The 23202-nt window shown below is 64.3% G+C and overlaps 1 protein-coding gene across 1 annotated transcript; it reads right to left on the bottom strand.

Annotated features, from left to right (window-relative positions):
* Nucleotides 1–4654: 4654 nt before the first annotated feature.
* FAM78A (family with sequence similarity 78 member A) lies at nucleotides 4655–17459 on the bottom strand. Its single transcript, XM_036420377.2, has 2 exons — nucleotides 16748–17459; nucleotides 4655–7231 (listed from the first exon to the last, which is right to left on the bottom strand). The coding sequence occupies exons 1-2, from the start codon at nucleotides 17068–17070 to the stop codon at nucleotides 6703–6705; spliced, it is 852 nt and encodes a 283-aa protein (XP_036276270.1). The 5' UTR covers nucleotides 17071–17459; the 3' UTR covers nucleotides 4655–6702.
* Between the last annotated feature and the right edge of the window lie 5743 nt (nucleotides 17460–23202).

Raw genomic sequence — 23202 nt, 5'->3', positions numbered from 1 at the left:
TGCAGTCAGGTAGATCACTCCCTTGCCTGCTCCGCTCCAGCAGCTCCGGTCCGTTCTCCCGCCCACGGCGCTGCTCCTGAGGCCTGCGTCCCAGCTCCTCGTGTGTGAGCGGTGGTTTGATTTGTCTGTCTGACCTGCTCCTCCCCCCAAACAGCTCCATGAGGGCAGGACCACCTCCGCCTTGTCTCAGCCCTGGTGGCGCCAGGACAGACAGAAGCAGGACCTGTGGGGTAAATGCCCCCGCAGAATGACTGCCCAGACCCCTGCCCTGGCTGGAGTCGCTCAGTGGTTAGTGCCGGCCCATACATGGGAAGGTCATGTGTTCAATTCCCAGTCAAGCGCACATATCCGAGTTGTAGGTTCAATCCCCGGCCCTAATCTGGGTGCATGTGGGAGGCCATCAATCAATGTGTGTCTTTCACATCGATGTTTCTCTCTCTCCCCCGATGTCTCTCTCTCCTTCCCCTCTCTCTAAAAATCAATGGGAAAACTATTCTCACTTTTTGGTGGAAGATTTTTTAAAATATATTTTTATTGATTTCAGAGAGGAAGAGAAAGGGAGAGGAGATGATGCCTCCTGAACGCCCCCCACTGGGGATTAAGCCCGCAGCCCCGCCTATGCCCTTGACTGCAATCGAGCCCAGGACGCTTCAGTTCGAAGGCTAATGCTCTATCCGCTGAACCAGACCAGTTAGGGCGGTGGAAGATTTAAAAAAAAAAAAAAGCCAAACCCCAGCAGGTGACGAGGGGGTGGGGGCAGACTTTTACAGAAGGTTCAAGGGCATGGAGCCAGCTCAGCACACCAGGGCCACAGCAAGGCCAACGTCAGAGCCAGGCCCCGGGCTGGCCAAGACCTCCTGGCAGTGGCCTGCGGTTCTCACCAGCCCCGGGAGGCGTAGCTTGCAGCAGAGCAGCTGTCTGTGGCTCACAGTGCGTGGTGATGAGCACAGACTGGACACAGACCCAGGGACAAGGCTGTCCGCCTCTCACCAGCTGGAACAGGTGCCACGTGGCCCGAGCTAAAACGGCCGATGCCACGGCTCAGGACTGTAGGCACAGGCTCAGGCTAGTGCCTGGCACAGGCATGGCAAGCTCACAGGTGGCTTCCCAGTGCCCCTGCCCTGAGCACGCCCACAGGATTGCCACCCAGCAGCACTCCCTGCAGGGCCCAGACACCCCTCCGGGGCGCCCTCAGGTAGGGCTGGGGCAGGGAAAGAACCCCCTACACCCCTGCCCTGTCTGCAGGTTTCTCTCCCTGCAGACCAGAGCAGCCATGCATGGCTCACTCCCCCAGCTCTCCAGCTGGCCAAGGGGTGCCCAGTGAGGGGTGCCCAGCGAGGAGCAGGACGACGCATGCCAGGCTGTGAGTCACTGGCTGCAGCTGACAGGGGCTGTGTGAGCGGACGGAGCAGCCAATACTGTCAGAGCGTTAGAATCCTCAAGGCTTGGACGTTTGCTTTTCGGTTTCATTCCCTGAGTTTTCAGGAACCAGGGTTTGCCCCTGCGGAGGTGAAGGAAACTTACCACCATGTCGCAAGGTTCTGCATGTGGTAATTTGAGGGCGCAGCCTGGGCTCCTCCCCAGACCCTCCTGCCTGGGCGCCTCTCTTTCTCAAGTGGCCACATTGCTCTGAGCTGGACCCCAGCTTCAGGCAGCTGGCCTGGCTGGGCCCTGGCGCTTGTCTGCAGGGACTTCTTTTCCACGTTGAGCCGTTCTGGACACGAATAAACATCGTCTCTGAGACGTCCATGCCAAGTAGTGCTCGGACTCTGCTGTGTGGTGGCCAGCGTCCCAGATGGCGGGGCCAGTGTCACTGTCCAGAAGCATGTACTAACGTGTGCTTCCTGCGTGCGGCCCCCACACCGGCCGCCAGCAGCCCAGCATGCACCTCGTGCTTCCTCCTGGCGGGCGGGGGGGGGGGGGTGAGGCGGGGGTCCCAGCTGTCCCAGCCACACAGTGACCCAGGCCCCTTCCTCACCACGCGTGCTGGCTGTGAGCTGTGTGTTCAGGGAGGCAAAGCGGACCCTGCCGGGATTTAAAGAAAGCGTCTTAGGGCTTTCCCTCCTTAAATGTAGAAATGAACTGAGACACAAGGAGGGGAAGAAACCGACTCAACCCAGCAAGTTGTTTATGGTTAAGACCATGGATGTGCCTTGGTTTGGGTCCCGTCCAAGCTGTGTGACCTCAGGCATGTCACTTATCCTCTCTGAGCCCGTTTCATTTCTGTAAATGGCACTACGTTCACTTAGATCTGCGTGTTGTTGCCGAGAGTCCTGGAGAAGCTAGTCCCATGGTCTGCACTTCGCAGTGGCGTTAGGCCTGAGCAGTCTGGTCCTATGTAAACGCCGGCCCGGCGCCCTCCCTCCCAGGCAGCCGTGCGTGGTGAACGCCGAGCACATTTCTCCGAGTCCCACGGGCAGGTGGACAGGTGTGCGTGTCCTGGCTCCGAGTTGGGAAACCAGCGTGCGAGGCCAGGCGGCCAGCGGACCTCATTCTGCAAGTCAAGTGGCCGCCAAGAACAGCACAGGCCGCTGACCGCGCCGCTTGCAGCAAACGCCTCGCTGCCGCCCTTTGTCGGATTTGAAAGGGACCGTAACTCTGAAGCAAGGCCAGGCGGGCGGAGGAACTGATGGTCTGCGTCTCACTCATGGACACGGGCAGGCCCGCCTGGCGGAGCCGGGGGCAGTGCCAGGACCGGGCCAGTCGTGTGGGTCTGCCCCCCCGGACACAGGCTGGGGATGGAGCCGATTCGTCCATTTGGGGGGTCATTTGCTTGTATTTAATAGTTTCCGTCAGCCGGTGCCAGCGGGCTGTGGACGGTTAACCCCACACTCCGGGCCTGCTGCCCCGCAGGGAGCTGGGAGAACCGGGTGTGGACGGCCGGGAGGCCTCAGGAAAAGCAGTGACTGAGCGAGACTCCCGATGGCTGTCGGAAGCCAACCCAGCGCTACAGCTTCCCAGCTGCGTGACCTTTACACGCCCTTTGACCTTTGCTGAGATTCCATTCCCTGGTCTGTGGGGGCAGCACACAGCGCGATGTGATGGACGGTGACCCTGTTGGGAAGGCAGGCTGGGGCCGGCTCCGGTGCACCTGCTGCTCCCAGACGGCCCCGGGGCAGGGGTGCGGCCTCGCCCGGACAGCAGGCTCCCGTCCGGCTCCTGCGACAGCTGGCTGGGCCTGGTGTCGGCTCTGTCCCCGTCTGGGGTTTCTAAATTTAACCTGCTATCAGCCTGGGAGGCGGGAGGCTTCCACCCACCAACGGCCACTCGGAATCCACTTTACCCGCAGCCCCTCCCGCACAGGCCTCCCTCCCAGGCCTCCCTCCCGTCGGCACCCCGTGTGCACTGCGTCCTGCCGCCTCGCTCGGTGCGTGGCTGCAGGAAGGTGGAGTGCCAGGCTCCTGGGCTTGTCCCGCGGTGACCCAGCTCAGCTCTCTCCGCAGTCCGCTAGGCCTGCACCGTTTCCTGCTCACACACACCCCATACGCCCTGCGGGCAGAGCTCAGGAGCCGACTCCACAACCGAAAGCCGAACCGCAGCCGAGCCTGCACCACCCAGGAGCCCTCTGGGCTGAGGGCGGCCCGCCGGCCGGTTATGCAATTTCCTGCCGCGGTGGCTCCACACGGAGGCAGGAGACAGGAGGCAGGAGGCGGAGGCCGCTGGGCTCTCGAGAGGGATCCCAGAGGAGAAGCCCGACCCCTGATGCCCAGTGGACGGGCAGTGCCCGGCGGGCGAGCCTGTGGCCTGCAGTGGCCAGGCAGCCCTCCGAGGGAATGCGCCCAGCTCGCTGTGGGCAGGAACTGACTGCCCCTAGGCAGGAGGGGGGAGAGGCATTTCCTGCCCGGAGCCCAGCAGGGAGCGAGCCAAAGGCTGGGCCTGCTTGGAACCGTCACCACCCCGGGGCCCGGGTTCAAATCCGAGGCCTCTTCCCACAGGCACAGTGTGGGCAGCTTCTCCCTTCCCTCTCCCTCAGTTTCCTCATCTTGGAGATGGGGATCTGGTAACCTGGTGGTCGTGAGGACTCAGTGAGTTAACACCTGGACACCAACCCGGGGAGTTCTGACCCCACCAGCCAGGAGGCGGCTGCTCGGAGAGCCGGGCCCCATGCAAGGAGGTGGGGCTGGGTTCTCCCCAGACTGGCCGACGGCTCCAATCCACTGCCCCCTCAGCCCACCCCACTGCAGGACCCCAACCCCCGCCTCCGCCTTTCCTAGGAAAGTGATTAGAACACATGATGAACTGCAAGGCTGTGTCCATGCAGCCCCCGTGCCACACACACACACACACATATACACACATCCCCACACTGGCTGCCGGCTGAGGGCGGACAGAGCCACCTTCGGGCTCCCGTGGCCCCAGCAGCTCCCTCCTCATGAAGACAGGTCTAAGGTCTGTACACTCGCCCCGTTAATGCGGGGTTCTGCTGTTTGTCCAAAAGCCAAGCTGCCCCCCAGTCCTGGCCCCACCCCCAAGCCTGCCCCCTCCTCCCCACAGGGACCAGCCAGGGCACTGGTGAGGACCGAGGTCCGGGATGGCAGAGGTGGCATCGAGCAGCCTGGCCCCAAGCACAAGCCCCCCAGGTGCCCCTAAATCACGGCGCCAGCCACCCCACAATGACCCGCCATTTCAGAAACATCCAGACGCTGGGCAGCCCTACTTTAAAATTACACTTTATTTCTCTGTGAATATTTTTGTTTGTTCTTTTAAATGTTTGTTTTACATTTTCTTCAAGAGTCTGTGCCTCCTGGTAAGTGCACTAGTTTGCTTCACAGTAATCTCCACGGTCCTTATTGCTGGGCCAGTGTCCACCGGGGGACAGGTGACCGGCCAGGAGCCGGCCTGAGCTCCCGGCAGGAGGGGGGCGTCCCGGCCGGCCCTGCAGCCTCTGAGGTCTTCGGAAAGGCCAGCGGCAGGGAGGGGTGGGGAGCGGGGGAGCGGGGCCAGACGTGCAGGGGCCGGGCAGAGGCAGGGGGCCCTGCCTTCCCTCCCGGGCGCTGACCCCAGCCAACAGGCCTGCTCCCCTTGTCCAGGTCCGATGGGAGGGATTCCGCCCCCAAACAGCACAGGACCCCCCCTCCCCCACTCTCCCCCCTCCCCCCCTCCCCAGTAAGAACCCCCAGGGCCCCTTCTCCATTGAAGTACGAGAAAGACCTGAGTGCGGAGAAGGGCCTTCCGCCAGGAGGCCAGCAGCACCCCGGCCCCTCACCCCCAGGGGAGCCAGCCGCCCCGGGAGGCTCCCCGAGCACCAGGCTGTTTGCAGTCCAGTTGTCCCAGGATAGCTGTGCGCCGTCAGGAGCGGGCTCGGGAGAGGACTGGATGGACGGTGAGCACCCCGGACACACACACTGTCACGTGGTAACGAGGGAGCGGGGGCGAGGTGGCCCGCCCCCCGGGTGGTCGTGGGGCTCCTGCAGGTGGCTCGTGTGCAGAAATGGAGCTGATGGTTTCTGTGCTTATTACTGGTTTGAACGCGGGGCCGGAGTGACGTAGCTGTGGGCTGGACAAGCTTGGAGGAAGGGGCTTTAGCGGGAACCCCCGGCTTCCTGCAAGCAGCCTTCAAGGCAGGCGGCTGAGAAAGCTTGGTCTCACTGGGGGCCAAGTCCTGGGAGGAGGGTGGCCCTCAGAGGCTGGCCCTGTCCCAGACCAGCCTCCTCGGCGCTCCGATGCCGCTCCCCCTGGGCCCTGGCTTACTGCCCGGGCCCAGGCTGCTGGGACCCGAGGCTGCCCCCTCCAGCGCCGTGTTCGGTTCCCCTGAGAAGGCGCCTGGAGGGAAAGGTGCGCCTTCCTCTGACCCGCCAACCAGAGCTAAGCCTGGGCCCACGTGGCTGCTGGTTCCCGGCCGCTGGGCCAGCGTGGATGGAAGGAAAAGGCTCGGGCCTGAGGTGTGGGAGCAGACCCCGGCGATGGAAATGCCCGGGCTCCACCCGCCACTCCCAGGACCCTCCCTCTCTCCACAGCAAGGCCAGGCTGCGGGGACGGGAGGGGAGGGCAGCCCTGGCAGAGCCAGGGGGTGGGGAAGGGGGGGACACTGGGGATGGGGACGGGGGCTCCGCCTGGGGCTCTTAGGCAGCGTCTGTCTGTGGTCGTGTTTCTGCTGAGACACAGAGTAAGCTGCTGGTTTTAGGCCGGGTCCCTGCCCCTGTGCCAAGGTGCCCGGAGAGGGGCTCAGGGCGTCTCTCTCTCCTCCAGACCCAGCCGCTGCCCAGCGCCCGGCAGGAGATGGCAAGTCCGGCAGGAGAGAGATCCTGCTTTCGATCTGCTTCGGTGTTTTTTCTTTCAATTCAGCTTAAGGCAAAAGTTTGGCAAAGCAAGTCTACGTAAGGCCGCAAGGGGGAGGGCAAGGGGAGGGGGCGCGTGGGAGGGCCCGGCACCCACAGGTCAGTGAGCGCCGGCTGTCACTCATCAGCTCCCCCTCCTCCCGCCCGGACCTCCTGGGGAGGCGTCTAAAAAAACAAAAAGGACTGAAAGCAGTGGTGGGGGGCATCCGCTGTGACTGAATGAAACTGCAAGGAAAGGACACCGCAGTGACCAGAGGGCGCCCCTGGGGTTCGCCCTAAGCTGCCCTGCTGTCCCCCCTCCCCGGGGGCAGCGGCCCTGAGGCGCGGGCAGGCGCACAGTGAGGCCCCGGACAAGGTAGAATGGTTGTATTTTGCTGGATGACGGGCGCCCTCGTGGCGGGCGCCCTGGGCGGCCGGCCAGCTGCTACCGGTGCTTGGGCGGGATCACCACCAGCGGCTGCCCGTACTTGGGCCGCCACATGAGCACCTGAGCGTCGTTGGCGTTGGGCTTGACCAGGGCGCTGGGCGGGATGGGCTCGTTCCTGCTCAGGATCTTGGGCTGGGCCTGGGCGATGGGCTCCCGCAGGCGGGCGCGCTGGCCCAGGGGCCGGCTGGGGTTCACCTCGATGCTGAGCTGCATGCGCCAGTGCAGCGTCTGCAGGATGATCATGTCGTCGGTGGAGGTGTTGGTGGCCACCAGCCAGGTGGTGAAGCTCTGGTCCCGGTAGATGTTGGTCAGCCGGGCCACGTTGCTCTCGCTGACGGGCACGGCCCACGTCACGCTGGGGTAGAAGTTGTCGTTCATGCTGATGATGAACTTGGAGTCCCTCTTGGTGGGGCCCACGATGGTGCAGGTCTCCGTGGTGTTGCCGTACCAGGGGTAGTTCACCCCGTCCGAGTCGCTGATGGCCTCGATCTTGCCCTCCAGCAGGTCCGGGAGCTCCCAGCTGGACCTGCGGGGGGAAGGCAGTTTGCTCAGCCGGCCGCCCGCAGGCCCCCTGCCGCCCCCGCCCCGGGGCTCCCCTCCCAGGGGCCAGACATCATGGCGGTGAGCAGGGGCTCCCCAACATCACTCCCCCTCAACACCCACCCCGCTCTCTGGCATCGTCTCACACCCGTCTCCCCCTGAAACCACTGGGAGCCCTGGCTGCCCAGCCCCAGGGGAGGGGGACCGGAAGGAGAGCCCTGGGCCATGCCAACTGCTGTTGGCACGGCCACGTGGGACCGTGGCTGGGGGGGGCCTCGCACCCAGGCCCTCCACTTAGGGCCTGGCCTCCACCTCTGTGTCTCCCTCCCTCACGGGAGTTGGGGCTCCCAGGCCTCCCCCAGGCCACAGCAGTGGCTCCTGGGGCCCAGATGCCTTTTCCTCCCTCCGCCCACCCCGCCCTCACCCCCCGCTTCCTTTCTGCTCACGCCTGCTGAGAAGAGGAAGCGCCTGAATCGCCCGCCTGCCTGGCCCGTCCCCGGAGCCATAGAACCAAGAACACTTAGCCAGCCCCGGCTCAGGGCACCCCGTCCCGCTGGGCCGGCTCTGGGGTGCACCGTGCTTTGTGCAGAGCGGCCCCACTGGGCTTTCGCTGTCAGAGGCCTAGGGCTCAGCCTTCTAGGGGGGGAGCAGGCAGCCGGGAGTCCAGAGCCCAGACTCTGGAACCTTCAGCTGCCCCCTCGCTGGTGGGAGACCCCGTGCAGACACATGTCCCTGCAGTGGTCACCGAGGAAGACAAGAATGTGCCGCCCAGGGCAGAGCACAGGTAAATGCCCGTAGTCGGTCGCTGCTGGCACCACTGCCATCACTATTGTTGCTATAACAACACTCAGCCCGTCCGAGCTGCTCGAGGACACAGCAGTGTCTGGGAGACCCCCTGGCACCGCATCAGCAACCACACGCCCCTGCACAGGGAGGCAGCCGGGCCAGGCTTTTCCCAAGGCGACTAGGCTAAGCAATGGCACTCGGACCCGGGCAGCCTGGCATGGTCCAGGGCTGGTTCCGCCTGGGCCCATGATGCCAGCTCAGGACACTTGGCACTCAGAGTGCTGCACGCCCACACTCGCCACAGGCGCCTGGGTAGCCATCTCCTGCCCAGGGCCTTGAGTGCATCTCTCAGAGGGAACCTGGACGACAGCTCAAACCACCTCACGTTTTTCAAGTGTCCACCCCCTCACCTCCCCACCCCCGATCTCGCTCCCCCAGACCCGCCCGCTGCAGCCCACTCACGGCTGTTACATTGCTTGCAACACTTTAGAAGCAGAAAGCAAACTTGCAAACGGAACTCTGCGCCTCCTTGTTCCCCTCTCACTTCCTGAGCGCCGGCCGGTTTGGGGGTGGGGGCTTCCCAATGCCACGACGGCTTCTCTCTGCCTCTGACCCCGAATTCCAAGATGCCGTTCCTCCCCGAGCCCCAAGGCCCAGCCCTGCTCAGTCAGACAGGTGACGGCGCTCCTGAGCTGGCAGGCCGGCTGTCCCGTGGGCTGTTCCTCAGAACCCAGCGCCAAGGGCACCTGTTTTCACGTCACCGCCAGCCAGCGCGGCTGGCTCTGGTCCCGCGGCCCCTGTGCCCGTCGAGGCGGTGGGAGGGAGGGAGGTTAAGGGCACGGCTTCTGGGGGCCACAGGCCAGCCCTGGGCCCAGTCTCAGTCCGTCTCTGATCAAGTCACAAAGCTCTGAGTTCGGGGTCACCATCGGTCAGCTGTGGGTGGCCCGCCCGCCTTGCCAGGTCTGGGGGTGCCTGAACGCGTCGATGTTCATTACCTGTGCACCCTAAACGGCAACCTGCGGAAACTCGGCCAGCCCTGACCCGACCTCACCGGCTTCAGGCTCCACGTGGGCTGTGAGGCGTGGATCCCATGCCGCGGCCGCGCTGGGGTTTCCTGTCGGTTCTGGAATGGCCTTGGACGTCGAGGCCGACCTTCAGTGCTTTGCCCACAGGGCGGAGGGGGCTCGGACCCCGGCCCTGCACACACCGAGCAGTACAGTGTCCGACTCTCAGACGCCGCCAAAGGGGTAAGTACTGTAAGCCGTGCCCCCAGCGCCGGGCCCCCAGCGCCTGCGCAACCGATGGATCAGCTTGGAGGTGGGGCCTTGGATAAGGTGACCAGACGTCCCGATTTTTAACAATTTGTCTCTCGTTTTAAAACGCCTCGGGACGGGAGACAGATTGTAAAAATCGGGACATCTGGTCTCCTTAGCCTTGGATACAGGGGACGCGGCTGCTCCTGCCCTCAGTCCGCTGCCCCCCACCTCCTCTCCAGCCCCCACCGTGCTGGCCCTCGGAGGTGCAGGATGGCAAAGACCGAGGGAGTCCGGGCTGGGCGCCAGACTCACACGCCTTGTGGGACCCCCCAGTTTCCCTCAACACCAGCTCCGTCTGCTGCCCCACCAGCACCCCCTCAGGGAGAGTGCAGAGCGCCCGTCACTGGCGCCGGCCACAAGCTGGGAGAGAAATGGACAGGGTGCTGCCTGGTCCACGGAGATGTGGGGGGCTGTGCCCTCCAGCCCCCCATCCCTGACTCTCCCTCCTACCTTGAGACGGCCCCCCTTCTCCCTGATCTCACCCACCCAGGCCTCCCAGCCTCCCCTCCCGCCCCCTGCAGGAGCCTGAGTGGTCTTTTAAAAACACAGTAATTGCACCGCCCTCCCTCCAACCCTGTCAAAGCTGCCATGACTCCTCATGACCCTTAAAGCCGGTATCATAGAAGCCCAGGTCACATGCACACACGTGTACACGCACAAAACACACACACACACACACACACTCACACTCATACACTCACACATTCACACACTCGCCTCCCCAGCTGCAGGTCTAACCATTCTCAGTTCCTCTAGGGCCCCGCCCCCCCCCATCCCCCCCGCCCCACAGGGCCGCTGCCTGGAGCGGCGCCGCCCAGCTCCCTGTGCTCCCGGTGGTGCTGCTGGCTCAGCTCTGGAGTCCCCAGAGAAGCCACCCTCGCCCTCCCACCAGGCCGATGCCACTCGGTGCTGCTGCTGCTGCCTCCTGGCACGCCCGCGGTGACTAAATAATCATGTGGTCATTGCTGAGGATCTCGGGAGGGCAGGGCCAGGCCTCAGGATTTATGTGGTGCTGGGCCATGCCTGTGGGCGGGGCCGGAGCCTCGGGACCCTCACCCGAGGCGGCGCTGCTGGCGCGCCCCTTACCTAAGGTGGCCAGACCTCCTGCTTTTGGCGGGACAGTCCTGATTTTTAACAATTTGTCCCGAGTCCCGTGGCATTTTTTTAAAAATCGGGACTTTTTTAAAACGCCGCGGGACAAATTGTTAGAAATCAGGACTGTCCCGCCAAAGCAGGAGGTCTGGCCACCTTACCCTCACCTAAGCGCCGTGGCTGGCAGTGCCAGTCCCAACGGGGCGTGCCCACAGCGGCCATGCTACGTCCTGGGCACCCGACGCACGTTCTCCGTCCCCTCGGCCCGGCTGGGCTGCGGGTGCCTTTCACAGGGGGCACGGGGAGGTGTTAGAGGCCTGGCCCAAGGTCACGTAACCAGGGAGACGCTGGCCCAGGACCCACAGCCTGAGCAGCTGGCCTCCACATACAGGCCCACAGAGACAGACACACAGATAGACACACAATCACATGTATACACACATGCGCATATGTGCATGCACACACAGCTCTGACTGAGAATGCGCGTCTGTAGGGGTTACAGTAGGATCGTCCCTGGAGCGGGAGAAGGTTGAGGCCGCCGAGGGCCACAAGTCGGGGACGGTCACCCTGGGCTCCAGGCCCAGCCACCCGTCCCAGCAGGCCAGGCGCAGGCCTCTCAGTAGAGGGCGAAGGGAACCAGGGAGGCCGAGGCCCCGGGTGTGTGTGCGGGAAGGGGGGCCCTCCTGGCACCACGGGCACACCCCTGGCTCCTTCAGACAGAGCCAGCCAGGGTGGTGGGCCCAGGCCTGGGCTCTCCCAGGCATGGATGGCCTGACGCACCCCTGGGCCGTCCGCCCTTCAGCCCGTGGTGTGGGCGGGGCTCTCTGGCTGCGGGCCCAGCCCCTAGGCCTCAGCACTGAGCCCACTTCCCGTCTCTTCACTGGGCTCCTGTGCACACACTCTTGTATCTTCCTTCAAAGCAAGCACTTTTTAAAAACTCAACTCTCCTAAGAAATACCTTTGAAATGACAAATATGCTAAATACATAGATATATTTTTCTAATATAGATTAAAATAAATATGTTGCTTTAAATTCAAGTGACACTAGGCTGACCCTAGCCCTGGGGTGCCCACTGGGCACTGGGAACCAGCCACGGCTCGTCTCCGGGCCCTGGCTCGGCCCAGCGGGCACCCAGGGATGACCTCGCCGCATCCTCAAGAAAACAGTTTTGACAATTCGCAACAAGCTAAAGTTCTGCAAATGTTTGCAGTTTTACAGGAACTGAGGCCCAAAAGCCCCCCTGAAGCCAGAGTGGGACCCGGTTTCCTGGCTTCCGCCCCAGGCTGCGGGCACCCACCAGGCTGGCCCCCACCCAGAGGTCGCCGGGCGCCTGCTCTCTGGGGAGGGGCTGCGGTGACCCCGCTTCCCCCCGGCCCTGGGTCCCCCAACACAGCCCCACGCGGCCCTGGGCTGGCAGGGAGGGCTGGCCCAGCGCTGCCTGTTTGGCTTCGGCTCTTGGTAGAAGCTGTGCTTTCTTTTAGCGCCCGCCGCAGAGACGTGCACAAAGTGAGAATCGAAAGTGTGTCTTCCTCGCCGCCCTCCTCCCTGCCGTAGTTACCCGCTGGCAAACATCCTTCTAGACCTTTCCCTCACACTCCCGCAGTGTACGCTCCCACTGTCACGGCGTCTGAATGAAAAATGGCTTCCTATGTCTTTTCCGGCCCATCTCCAGTGCCATCGAGAGCCTGACCTTCTCCCCCGTGGCAGCCACCGTAGCCACGTCCTGATCTCTTCCTCTTTACCCAGACCCGACCCGCAGAGACACGGACCCCTGCTTCACGTATTTCCCTGACTACGGCCGCCTTCACGCGTGTCCCAGGAGCTGCCCGCCTCTGCGGGGCACTCAGAGGTGAGGCTCGGGGTGATCCCTGGACTGAGCCACACGGGGAGGTTCTCTCCGGCCGGGCGGTCCCCCACCCCCTCCCCCGCCACTTCCTCCCACCCCAAGCTGGAAAGGAGGACTTCCCTCTCCCACCCGCTCCGCCCCCGCCCTCTGCCAGGCCCAGCAGCGGGGGCGGGGAGGCCACCTCCGGGCGCAGAGCGGAAGCAGCGTCCTCAGTTGTGTGCGGGCCGGCTCGGGCCCGGCTGCAGGAAGAGGCCATGTGGCCAGCGGCCGGCCCTCCGGCTTCCTCCGGCAGTGGCTTCAGGCCTCGGGCTGGGTCCTCCTGAGAGGAGGCCTTTGGAAGTAACAGAGAGGAGGGAGAGCCGGCCCCTCTGCACCCCAGCCCCAGGCCGCAGCCCCCCAACCCGCCCGGCCTTCCTGCCAGCCCACCCGGGGCAGCCCAGGCCACTGCACCTGCCGGCTGGAAAGACCCTCGCCCGCCTCACCGTCCAGGGTGCTCTCACCGTAGCGGGCGTGTGAAACCCAACCCCGAGAGGAGCAGCCGCGGCAACAACACAGTATAGGCCTCTTTATGCTGACGCCGGGCGCCCACATTAATAGTTAACCAGCAGCAGTTATGGCATTGACAGCTACAGGGATCCAGCCTGCAGGTGCATCAGGCGCTGTGCTAGGTTCTCACGATGCCCCCCCCACGTAACCCTCACCACCCTGCCTTCTCCCCACTTCACGGATGGGAACAGTGAGGCTCAGAAAGGTGGAGAGACTGGCCCAAGGTCTCAGCACCAGTGAGTGGCGGAGCTGGGGCCTGCACCCTGCTGCTCCCTCCCGTCCCCTCCCCCCAGGTCCGCCCCCTGGCAGAACCCAGAGCCAGAAACGAGACCAGGCCCTGGGCCAGGTCCCCGAGGGGCTCCAGAGAGGGGCAAACTGGGGACAACGGGAAGCATCCCCCACGCGGGGAGAAACGGTGGCTTGTCACTCAGAAGGCGGTGCCAGCTGCCAGGTGGCGGCTGAGGAATCGCGGAGGACGGGCTGTGGAGGCAGGTGTCTCCGGCAGTTGGGGGGTGGGGGGGGAGTGTGGCTTTGAAAGTAATGTGGGTTGGACCCAAAACCATACAGCATCCTCTCAAGCTGGCTCGGAGAAGCTCACCAACGTGTGGCTGGCTGTGGGAGTCACAGCATTGTCCCCCTGAAATATTTCAGACCCAGAATGCCATTCTACAAAGGTCCCCGGATTAGAGCTTAATCTCAGGCAGGGATCATGTTTGGGGTATTAGCGGGTTTTGGTTAAGTATATGGGATTAAAATTTGAGGACGAGCCCACGTGTAAAGGACGGAAACCCTAACCTTTGCCTCGGGTGCCCACCTGCCTCGGGCCGGGAAGCCCCGTGTGGGGGTTTCACTTGAATGATTCAGACCGTCTGGGTCCCATCCGGTGGTTCTCAGCCAGCATGGCTTCCACCCTTCCAGGGACAGCGGCAGTGTCTGAGGCACTTTTGGTTGTCACAGCAGGGTTTGAGGGGGCTGCTGGCATCAAGCGGGGGAGACCAGAGGCTCTGGTCCGAGTCCCAGGATGCACAGCACAGCCTCTGGGCCGGGCGAAGCCCGGGGCAGCAGCGGGAGGTCCCTGGTCAGCCCGCCGGCTCCTCCCTCCTCCCTCCTCCCTCCTCCTGTCTCCGGGCTTGAAGACATGAAGTGGTTGGGGGTCGGGGAAGATGGGAGGAAGGGTGTTTGTGTCACCCTCACACTCAGGCCGCCTCTGAGCCAGCCCGTCCGGTTCCCAGTGGCACCGGCTCAGAACAGCCGCGCTGCTCGGTGCTTCTTACAACGATTCCGTCGATTAACAGTAAATCAAGCAGCTTCCCACTCAGCATCTCAGTCCCCCACCCCAGTCCCCCAGAATCCTCACGATGACAACGATGACAGTGCCGACGCCCCCGGGTGACTTCCAAAGCCCCGGGTGTCACCGCTGGTCAGTCATTCCAACCCCAAGGTCTGAGCCCAGGAGGGACACGACCCCCCAGGGAGCCTCCGACTCTGCCCTTCCCCTGGGGCTGGGCCCCTCCCCCGGGATCGGAGCCAGGAGGGGGGACCCCGACACAGAGGGCCCTGAGCCAAGAGGTGCCCCAGGGAGAGGGCGGCCCGGGAAGCGGGTAGACAGCCGGGCAGCCGGCTGTCGGCCCCCGGGCAACGCCAGTGGCTCAAGACTATTTCAAAACGTGCGGAAGTCAGGGATGGCCTGTGAAAGAGGAAGGCTGGGGCTGGGAGACAGCGCAGTCGAGAGTCACTTATGTCGGTTGGCATGCTGGCGTTACAGCCACCATCATTACCGAAGCGGCCGCTGCCTGCAGTCGGACAATCACCCAGTGCCACCCCAGCAATCACGCTAACGGCGGAAGCGCCTGCAGTGAGTATTGTGCCGTGGGCTCGGCGGGTGCCGGCCGCGTGACAAACGTCTGCCATCATTCTCGCAAGAAGCCGCGGCCAAGGGCTCGGACGCCCCCGTTTGCAGAGGGAGAAACCCGGTCAGGGTGGCTCAGGACACCCGGGCAGGCAGTGGAGCCTGGACTGCCGCCCGCGGCTGCGTGGCTGCCATCGAGGTGCGCCCTGGGCTCCCCAGCCAGGAGGCAGGGACTGGCACAGACAAAGGTCGTTCCGGGTCTCCTGGCTCGGGCCCGCCTCCAGCCGGTGCCTGGACGGCGCCAGAGCCCCCGCACAGAGGGCAGGGCCTCGGGGACTGGAAGCCCTGAGCACAGATGGGAAGGCTGAGCCCCAGAGCCAGGCCCGTGCCTCCCACCGCACATCACATCCACCTCCCCCCATCACACCCCTTCCTCCCTCCGGCACCCGTGCCCTCCAAGTGCTGAGGGCCCCTGCCTCCCTGACCCCGAGGCCTCGCTGAGGCCCAGAACCCTCTCCGTCCTGCCAGCTGTCCGGATGCCTCGCAAAGCCCCAGAAGGCTCCGAGCTTACGGCTTCTTAGCAAAGATTCACACCCAACAGCTGAGACTCCCGCTTCCCTTCGGGATGGGAAGTCAGCCCCCAGCGGGATCAGGGCCGCGGTGGGGAAGTAACGGGCTTGGGCGTGGGCAGGCGGTGGCGGTGCGGTGAGTGTCCGCGGAGGCAGGCACGCCCGCACCTCCCGGGCGATCGCGGTCACCCCCTCGCTGTAAGTTTTACTGACCCCCGTCCCCCTGACAGCTCAGTCAGCGGTGGAGCAGTGGGACATCTGGTGTCCCCCAGCCCAAGCCCTCCTTCCCCCTCCAATCTCAGGCCCTGATGTTCCTGAGCAGCCCTGCGCCTGGGGCGACCCCCGTCCTCACTGCAGACCCGGTGCCGCTCAGAAGGGATGTTGAGGGAGGGCCTGCGGGCGAGGGGCCAGGCAGCTCCCACGGAGAGGCCCCTGTGCCCTGAACTATTGCTCTTCCACACCCAGGATGGCCACCCTGGGATCAGGGAACATTCCAGAAAAGCAGCGCAGGCCCAGGGTCCTGCCCTGAGATGTACTTTATGCTGGAGGCCAGGCTGGGGAGAGGCCAGAGGAGCCTGGAACTCATGTCCACGGAAGTGGCCTCCGTCTTGGAGAGAAACAGTGCGACCCCACGAAGCAAACCTGGTCTCTAACCAGCCCTCCTCAAACACCACGGGGAGCAGTGAACCCCCATCCCACCACACCCCAAAGCTGAGCGCAGCTGAAGACCGGAGGCCAGTCCGCCCAGCCACACGCTCTGGGCAGACAGCAGGCGGCTCCGGGCACCCGGGGCCTTCCCTGAGCGGCCGCCACGGGGGCTGCGGGGCCAGGGCCGGGGCCAGCGTGGCCTCTGCTGGTCCGGACAGCACGCTGACTGTCAGAGAGGCGCCTGATGGGGTTCCCTCTGCTTTTGATTGATTGGTTGATGTTAAAGAGAGAGAGGAAGGAAGAGAGAGAGAAATCAATTGGTTCCAATTATTTATGCATTCACTGGTTGCAGGAAATCAAACCCACAACCTTGGCATATCAGAACGACTCTCTAACCCCTGAGCCACCCAGCCAGGGCTCCTCTGCTTTCTCAGCAACTCGGGGTCGGGGGGAAAGGAGGCCCTAGGGCCACGAGCCCAATGTGAGTCAACACGCAAACCCTCTAGGGTAGGGGTGTCAAACTCAATCAGAGAAGGGGCCAAAATCTAAAATCCAGCCTAAATCGCGGGCCGAATGGTTTACTGAACAGTCATAAACTGTCATTGTGATGGAAACGCAGCGGAGTGCAGTGATGACAGCGCGGTGCGGGCCACATTGCAAGGCCTAGCAGGACGGATTTGGCCCGCGGGCCTTGTGTTTGACACATGTGCTCTAGGGGGTCACGTGGCCAAGGAGGACTCAGCGGCCACTTCCGGATGTGCCCCAGGCTCCCCTCTGCCCCAGACCACCACTCCACACCCCAAGCAGCCGCCCCCCCATCCCCAAAGCTGGCTCCCGAGTGGTACTCACATGCCCTGCTCCCCGTACTGGTTGTAGAACTCCATGTGGCTGCACGCCTGGATCCAGCCGACCACCCAGGTCTCCTTCCTGGGGATGGGCGGCATGACCACCTGGGCCGAGGCCCGGAAGTGGGGCGTCCGGTAGCGGAGCACCACGCTGGAGGACTCATCGATGCTGGTGGGCACAGGGTCGATCGAGGCCTTCACATCGATCACCGTGATCCCTTCCCGGAAGATTCCGGCCTTGCCCCCGATGCTCTGGATGCAGCCCATGGCGCACAGCACCGCTCGGATCTCCAGGGAAGGCCAGCAGTCCCAGAGGAAGCTGGGCATTGAAAGGACAGAGGCCGCAGGACCCAGTGCTGCCGGACTGCTCTCCGGTCCCACAAGTCTCCTTCAGCCTCGGGGCGATGTCCGGGGCGAGAAGCAGCTCAGGGGGCGGGGGGCGCGCGCATGCCACACGCAGGCCGGTCCGTCTATAGACACAGGCTCTGCTGCATCTCAGGGCCCCGGCTCTTCTGCTCGCAGTGGACGAAAATCACCGATACTCTTTGGGTTAAAAAGGGGAAGTTTGGATATTAGTGGATAATCATGGTGTTCAGACACCCAGCCCTTCCGGGCCTCCACGCGGGGAACGCGGCTCCCTGGAGTCTTGGGGGCAGAAGGCGATGCGGGGACACATCAATGAGCGGCTGGTCCGTCCGTCCTCCCGGCGGCAGAGCCCGGCTTCCTCCTCCGCCTTCCGCACGCGCCCGGGCGCCCGCGGGGCCGATCGATGGGAGCGGCGGCTGCTCGGGCGCCGGAGGTCCCGGCTCCTCGAGGGCGAGCGCCGACCCGCTTCCAGGCGGCGAGGTGCCCGGAGCGCGGGTCCCGGCGGCGCCCACGGAGGCGCCCCCAGGCGGGCACCGGGTCCCTCGCCGCTGTCGCCGCCGCCTCCGGGGCCTGGGGGAGCCGAAGGCACCGGGCGACAGGCCGCCTCGAAGTTGAGCCGAACTTTGCCGCGGGGGGCGCGGGGCCGGACCGGCGCGGACAGCGCGTCTGGGCGGTCTCCCCGGAGGAGGCGCCCCGCCCGCCCCGTCAGCGGCCGCCGCACCGCGCGCTCCAGCGAATAATCGCCGCCCGTGACATCTCCGCTGACACCACCGCGGGGGGGGGGGGCACTGCGGTGGCCGCGTGGACCCGCCGCCCTGGCGCCCTCCGCTCCGCTCCCCAGCCGGCCCTCCGGCCCTGAGGGCGCCGGGCACCCTTCCCGGGCGGGATCCCCGATCCTCGGAGGGCACCGCGCCCTAGCCCCGCCGCATCGGTCCCCGCTCGGCACCCCGCTGCCCCGAACCCCCGCGCCCGGGCGCCTCGCCGCCGCGGGAACTCAGGCGCGCACGCCCCCAGCCGGCGGCGCCGGCCACTCACCTGCCCCGCGGGCCAATCCGCGCGCCCCGCCGCCCTCCGGCCGCCCCGACCCCCGCCCCGGGCAGTGTCCTTTGGCTGCACTGGGGTCCGGGGCTGGCGCGGGCGCCCCCGGCCCCACGTCCTCCTGTGCCGGGGTCCCGGGGGCCGAGGGGGCGGAGGGCTGGGGCTCGGGGCGCTCTCGCCCCCACCCCGCCGCCTCCCTTATTTTATGATCATCGTGAGCCCGCCGCCGCCTCTCAGCCCCGCCGCCGCGCCGCCCCGCCCGGCGCGCCCCGCGCCGCCCCGCTCCGCTGCGGCATCGAAAGGCAACCAGGTCAAACTTTGCAGAAACTCAGCCCCCGCGCCGCCCGGCCCCGCGTCCGCCCGCAGCCGCCGCGGGAGCGCCGCGCGCCCCGGCCCCGCGCCCGCTGTCGGCCCGCGGGGATGCAGGTCCGCAGGCGGCGGCGGCGGCGGCGGCGGCGGCGAGCGCCGCCTCCTCCCCGCCGCCCGCCCTGCTCTCCGCCCTCCGCCCCACACGCCTCCGCCTCCCCCTGGATCCTCTCCCCCGCTCCGCCTCCCCCTCTGCAGCTGCCAGGAGCGCGGGGCTGCTCCTTGCAGAAACGACATTTCCTTTCGGGCAAGCCCGGGGGATTGTGGGTAGTGTAGTTCGGCTTGTGTCTCGGGTCCTGGTAACTGCTCCCTATGGCTGCCCTTTGAACTCGCAGGCTTTGGGGGGGCTCGGCGCACTCAGAGGAGAGTCGTGCTGCCCTGGTATTCCTGGCGGCCGGTTGGAGACAAGACCGGGGCCGTGGGAGGCTCCAGGCTGGGCAGGTGGAGGTGGATGCGGTTAGGGAAAGGGTCCCTGTGTCCCTCCCTCTGCTGGGTCTCTGGGCACCTGACAGGCGGTCAGGCCTGTTGGACCCCAACTGTGACAGGTGCTGCACCCCATCAGCACCTGTGCGGGAGCCCTCTGTGCATGTCACAGCGCAGGCTTCCATCCCAAACCCGAGCCTGGGAGACTTGCCCAGCGTCCGGGCTGAGACGGCCCGGCGGTCTGGGGACAGAGGTTCAAAAGGGCGTTTGACCCTGGATGTGAGGGGGGGAGGGCAGGGGCCGGGGAGAGAGCGCTGGGGACAGCTGTGATCCTCTCTAAGCACCTCACACCGTTAGCTTCGCCCTCCCCTTGCAGCCACCCTAGGGAGAGCGGGTGGTTTGTGACATCGGAAAACCTTGCAGCCACATTAGAGCTGTTTCCTGTCCCCACGACTCTGACTCCGCAGCGGTTCTGCCATTCCCGGGGAGTGCCACGTTGAGGTCTCTTTGATGAATGATCGGCCGGGCTGAGCGGCCCATCAAATAGCAGCAGCAGCAGCTTTCTCTCCTGTATCCATCTAGACACACCACAGGAAGTGTCTCGCTGTACCCAGCCGCACCCGCTCCCACCTGCTCACTGCCACGGGCCCCCCCCCCCCAGCCCCGCGAGGGGTGGGCCCTCTGCAGGTCAGCTCATCCCACCGCTGAGACCTGCTTCCTGCCAGAGGGCAGCACCCGGCAGCAGAGGTCTCCTGAGGGCTGTGTGCACTTCCGGTTCCCGGAGGAAGCGCCCCTGGCTGCCCGGCCCTCGGCAGCCTCGCCCTGCCCTGCACCGAGGCCCCCACAGAACATTCTACCCCCGGGACTCACTGCAGCATCCACGCCTCCTTCATCATCACATCATTACTGTGCTGAATGGTTCACACATATGAGCCTTTGGGGTCTCCATCTCATCTCCCACACCAGCCCCAGGGCCTGGGGCGGAGCACGCCTCCCTGGCCAGGACGCCCCTCGTGGCAGGCACTGTCCTGGTGACCAGGATGTGTGTGCGCTGTGAACACATGCTGAGCTGCGCGTCTTTCCGTGTTGACATAAGAAGGACAGAGGCCGGGACCCTGACCTGCTCACAAAGGGGTCAGGGCCCCGGGGATGATTTTCCCGGGGTGCCCGTTGGAAGTGATGTTACTCCCTGTGGCCCTGGGCTTGGCCTGGGCTTGTGATGATCGTGATAAAGCCCCCACTGTGTTAGGTGCTGCCTGAGCCAGCATTCTCTCCTGTATCTTTCACCTGGACCCCAGGAGGTGGGCTGTACAGACAGACAGACCTGGGGGGTCAGGGGACAGTGGCGTTTTCAAGTCTGAATCCTCGCCCAGATCTGGCCGAGCCGAAAGCCCGCTCACCCCTCCTCCCGGCGCCGCCTCCGCCCCCTGAGCCAGGAAGGAACTGGTTCTGGAAAGCTTTGTCCCGGAGAGTCGCACGGGAAGAGAGTGAGGACAATTTCAAAGACCCCTTGGCCTCGGCCCCATAGCCTCCCCTTCCTCATCCTGCCTAGAGCTCTGCAGGGAGGTGGCCCAGGCGGTGCCCGTGGGCCCGTCGGCCTGGCTCTGAGCACTGACAGGCTCCCCCAGAGCCAGCTCTGACAGCCAGAGGGGCTGAAAGGCTCAGCTCACTGTGCATCCCCTGGTTCTGGCTGCTTCCCTAGCCCCTACCACCTCCCCGCCCCCCCCACCCCTCCCCACACAGCCCTTCTTCCTGCTCAGCATTTCCTGCAGCTCTGTGGGTGCTGGGCGCAGACCCGCGGCTGTCTCAGCATCTGCCGAAGGCCCAGGAGGCACCACAGGCGCGGGAACTGCTGGCATCTGCAGAACAGGACGGGGACCTTTGTCCAAGAGGTGCCCCCCTCCTCTGGCCCCAGGCCCCCCAGACTCCTCTGCAGTGACATCTCCAGTCAAGGCGGAGAGCAGGGGTCAGAGGGCACAGCCCGGCCCCTCCCAGAGATTGGCACCTGGTACAAGCGTGTTGTCAGTGGGGCCAGGTCCCTCCGCCCCCGGCATCTGTCCAGTGTTGCTGGGTGCCTGCTCTGCGCTGGGCCCTCATGAGTCACGGGACACTGGCAGGGCCAGGACAGATGACCAGAGTGGTCCCCAGGCGCTGGCATACCCATGGCCAGAGAGGCACCCAGGGATGACTCGGGCATGATGCACAGAGGCGCTCATTAACAGAAACAACAAAAGGCACCAGCTCATGCTCCAACAGTTCTGGGTCCGTGGCGATGGCTACACGCAGGACGTGTCGTGCAGGCGTCCGTTGTTTGATGCGCGTGTGTCCAGTGTCGAGCTCGGGGGCAGGAGGGGGATGACGGATGCCTGGTCCAGGGGCCGAGGGGGACGGAGTGAGTGAGCGATTAGAAGAGGTTAGAATGACTGCATGTGAGTGAGTGAACGATGGTGTGAGAGTGTGAGTGTATGTGTCAGGGTGTATGTGACAGTTGACAGCTGGTGTAACTATGTGTGGAGTGTGTTTGAGTAAGTGTAAGTACCCATGAGAGTGTGTGTGTGTGTGTGTCTGTGTGAGTGTGCCTGCTGGATGGAGATCCCATGCTGGTGGAAGCCGGTGAGGGTGGCTCGTCTGGCCTGGTGCACAGGGCGGTCCCCTGGGACCCTCCCCTCCGACCTCAGGACTCTCTGTCCCTCGGCCCGGCTGCCCCAGCGACGTCTCCAGAGCTGCAGTTCTGAGCGTGAAACGCCCTCTCCTCCCACGATCTGTGTCCCCAGAGGAGGAGCTGACCCAGCGGCGCCCCAAGGTCAGGCGGCAGGAGCTGAGTGTGCCCGGGCGCCCCTCCGGCCGCTCCCCCAACCCCAGCCTCGTGGGGGTGAAGAGCCGCGTACAGGCCGCATGGGAGGACACGGGGACACACACACACACACACACACACACACACACACACACACGCCCTGCACTCCGCACCCCCACGCGCCCCGCCCCGCCACCCGGGAAGGGCGAAGGCAGTGGGCCGGCTGGGTGCCCGCCTGGGAGTTCTCCAAGGTGCTAAAATAAACCAGCGAGGGATCAGGTTTCCGACCAAAATAACTCGGAGCAGCCTTAGAGAGGCAGCTGAGAGCCACGGGGAGCGCCCGGGGTGGGAGGTGGTGATGAGACATGCTTATCAGGGGGCTCCCTCCCCACCTGGCAGTGGACCCTGCTCGGTCCTCCCCCCCACCCGCCTGCTGTGTGTGACCCCAGGCCTCTGCCTTAGGGGAGCGACTCGCCCACTCCCCCTCCCTTTTCCTCTAGGACGATCCCCAATGGCCTCCTGGTGGCCCACCGAGGTTTGTCCAAAGCCTTGACTCCAAAATCAAACAGCCATTCGCTCAATACATGTTTGTTTGTTTTTTAATTTTTATTTCAAAAAGGCAGCTGATCATTGATTTTCTCTCATCATTGATGTTTCTATCTCTCCCTCTCCCTCTCTGAAATCAATAAAAATATAGTTAAAAAATTAAAAACTGGCCCTAATGGGTTTGGTTCAGTGGATAGAGCGTCGGCCTGCAGACTGAAGGGTCCCGGGTTCAATTCCGGTCAAGGGCATGTACCTTGGTTGTAGGCACGTCCCCAGTGGGGGGTGCCCAGGAGGCAGCTGATTAATGTTTCTCTTTCATCAATGTTTCTAACTCTCTCTCCCTCTCTCTTCCTCTCTGTAAAAAATCAATAAAATAAAATAAAAAAATTTTTAAAGTGTTCTGTAAGCGAGCGAGTGAGTTACAGGTGGGTAACATGCAGGCAGGGACCAGGCAGCCCAGGCCCCGCTCTGACCTTCCCCAGCGGTGCAGCCTCACAGGTGATGTCACCACCCTCATGTGCTCTTGGTCACCTCTGACATGGGACACGTGTGACTGGACGTGTCAGCCCGAAGTATCCACAGCCCGGCCGTGTGCTCCCGAATCAGGGTAGTGCGGCGTCAGGCTCAGCGGGCTGCATCTGAGCATCTGAGCATCTGAGCACGCTGTGTTGTTTCAGAGAGGAAGGGAGAGGGAGAGAGAAACATCAATGATGAGAGAGAAGCATTGACCGGCTGTCTCCTGCACGCCCCCTGCTGGGAATGAAGCCTACAACCACGGCATGTACCCTGACCGGGAATCGGACTCTTCAGTCTGCAGGCCGACGCTCTACCCACTGAGCCACACCAGTCAGAGCTGAGCACGGGTTGATTTTGCACTTTCCACGTGAACTGCTTCTTTATGTTCTGCTTCAGTGCACAGGGACGCA

This window comes from Pipistrellus kuhlii, unplaced genomic scaffold, assembly GCF_014108245.1.
Source record: "Pipistrellus kuhlii isolate mPipKuh1 unplaced genomic scaffold, mPipKuh1.p scaffold_m20_p_68, whole genome shotgun sequence".
Classification (NCBI taxonomy): domain Eukaryota; kingdom Metazoa; phylum Chordata; class Mammalia; order Chiroptera; family Vespertilionidae; genus Pipistrellus; species Pipistrellus kuhlii.
Note: the sequence above shows the minus strand (reverse complement) of the source record. Positions and strands in the feature narration are given on the sequence as shown.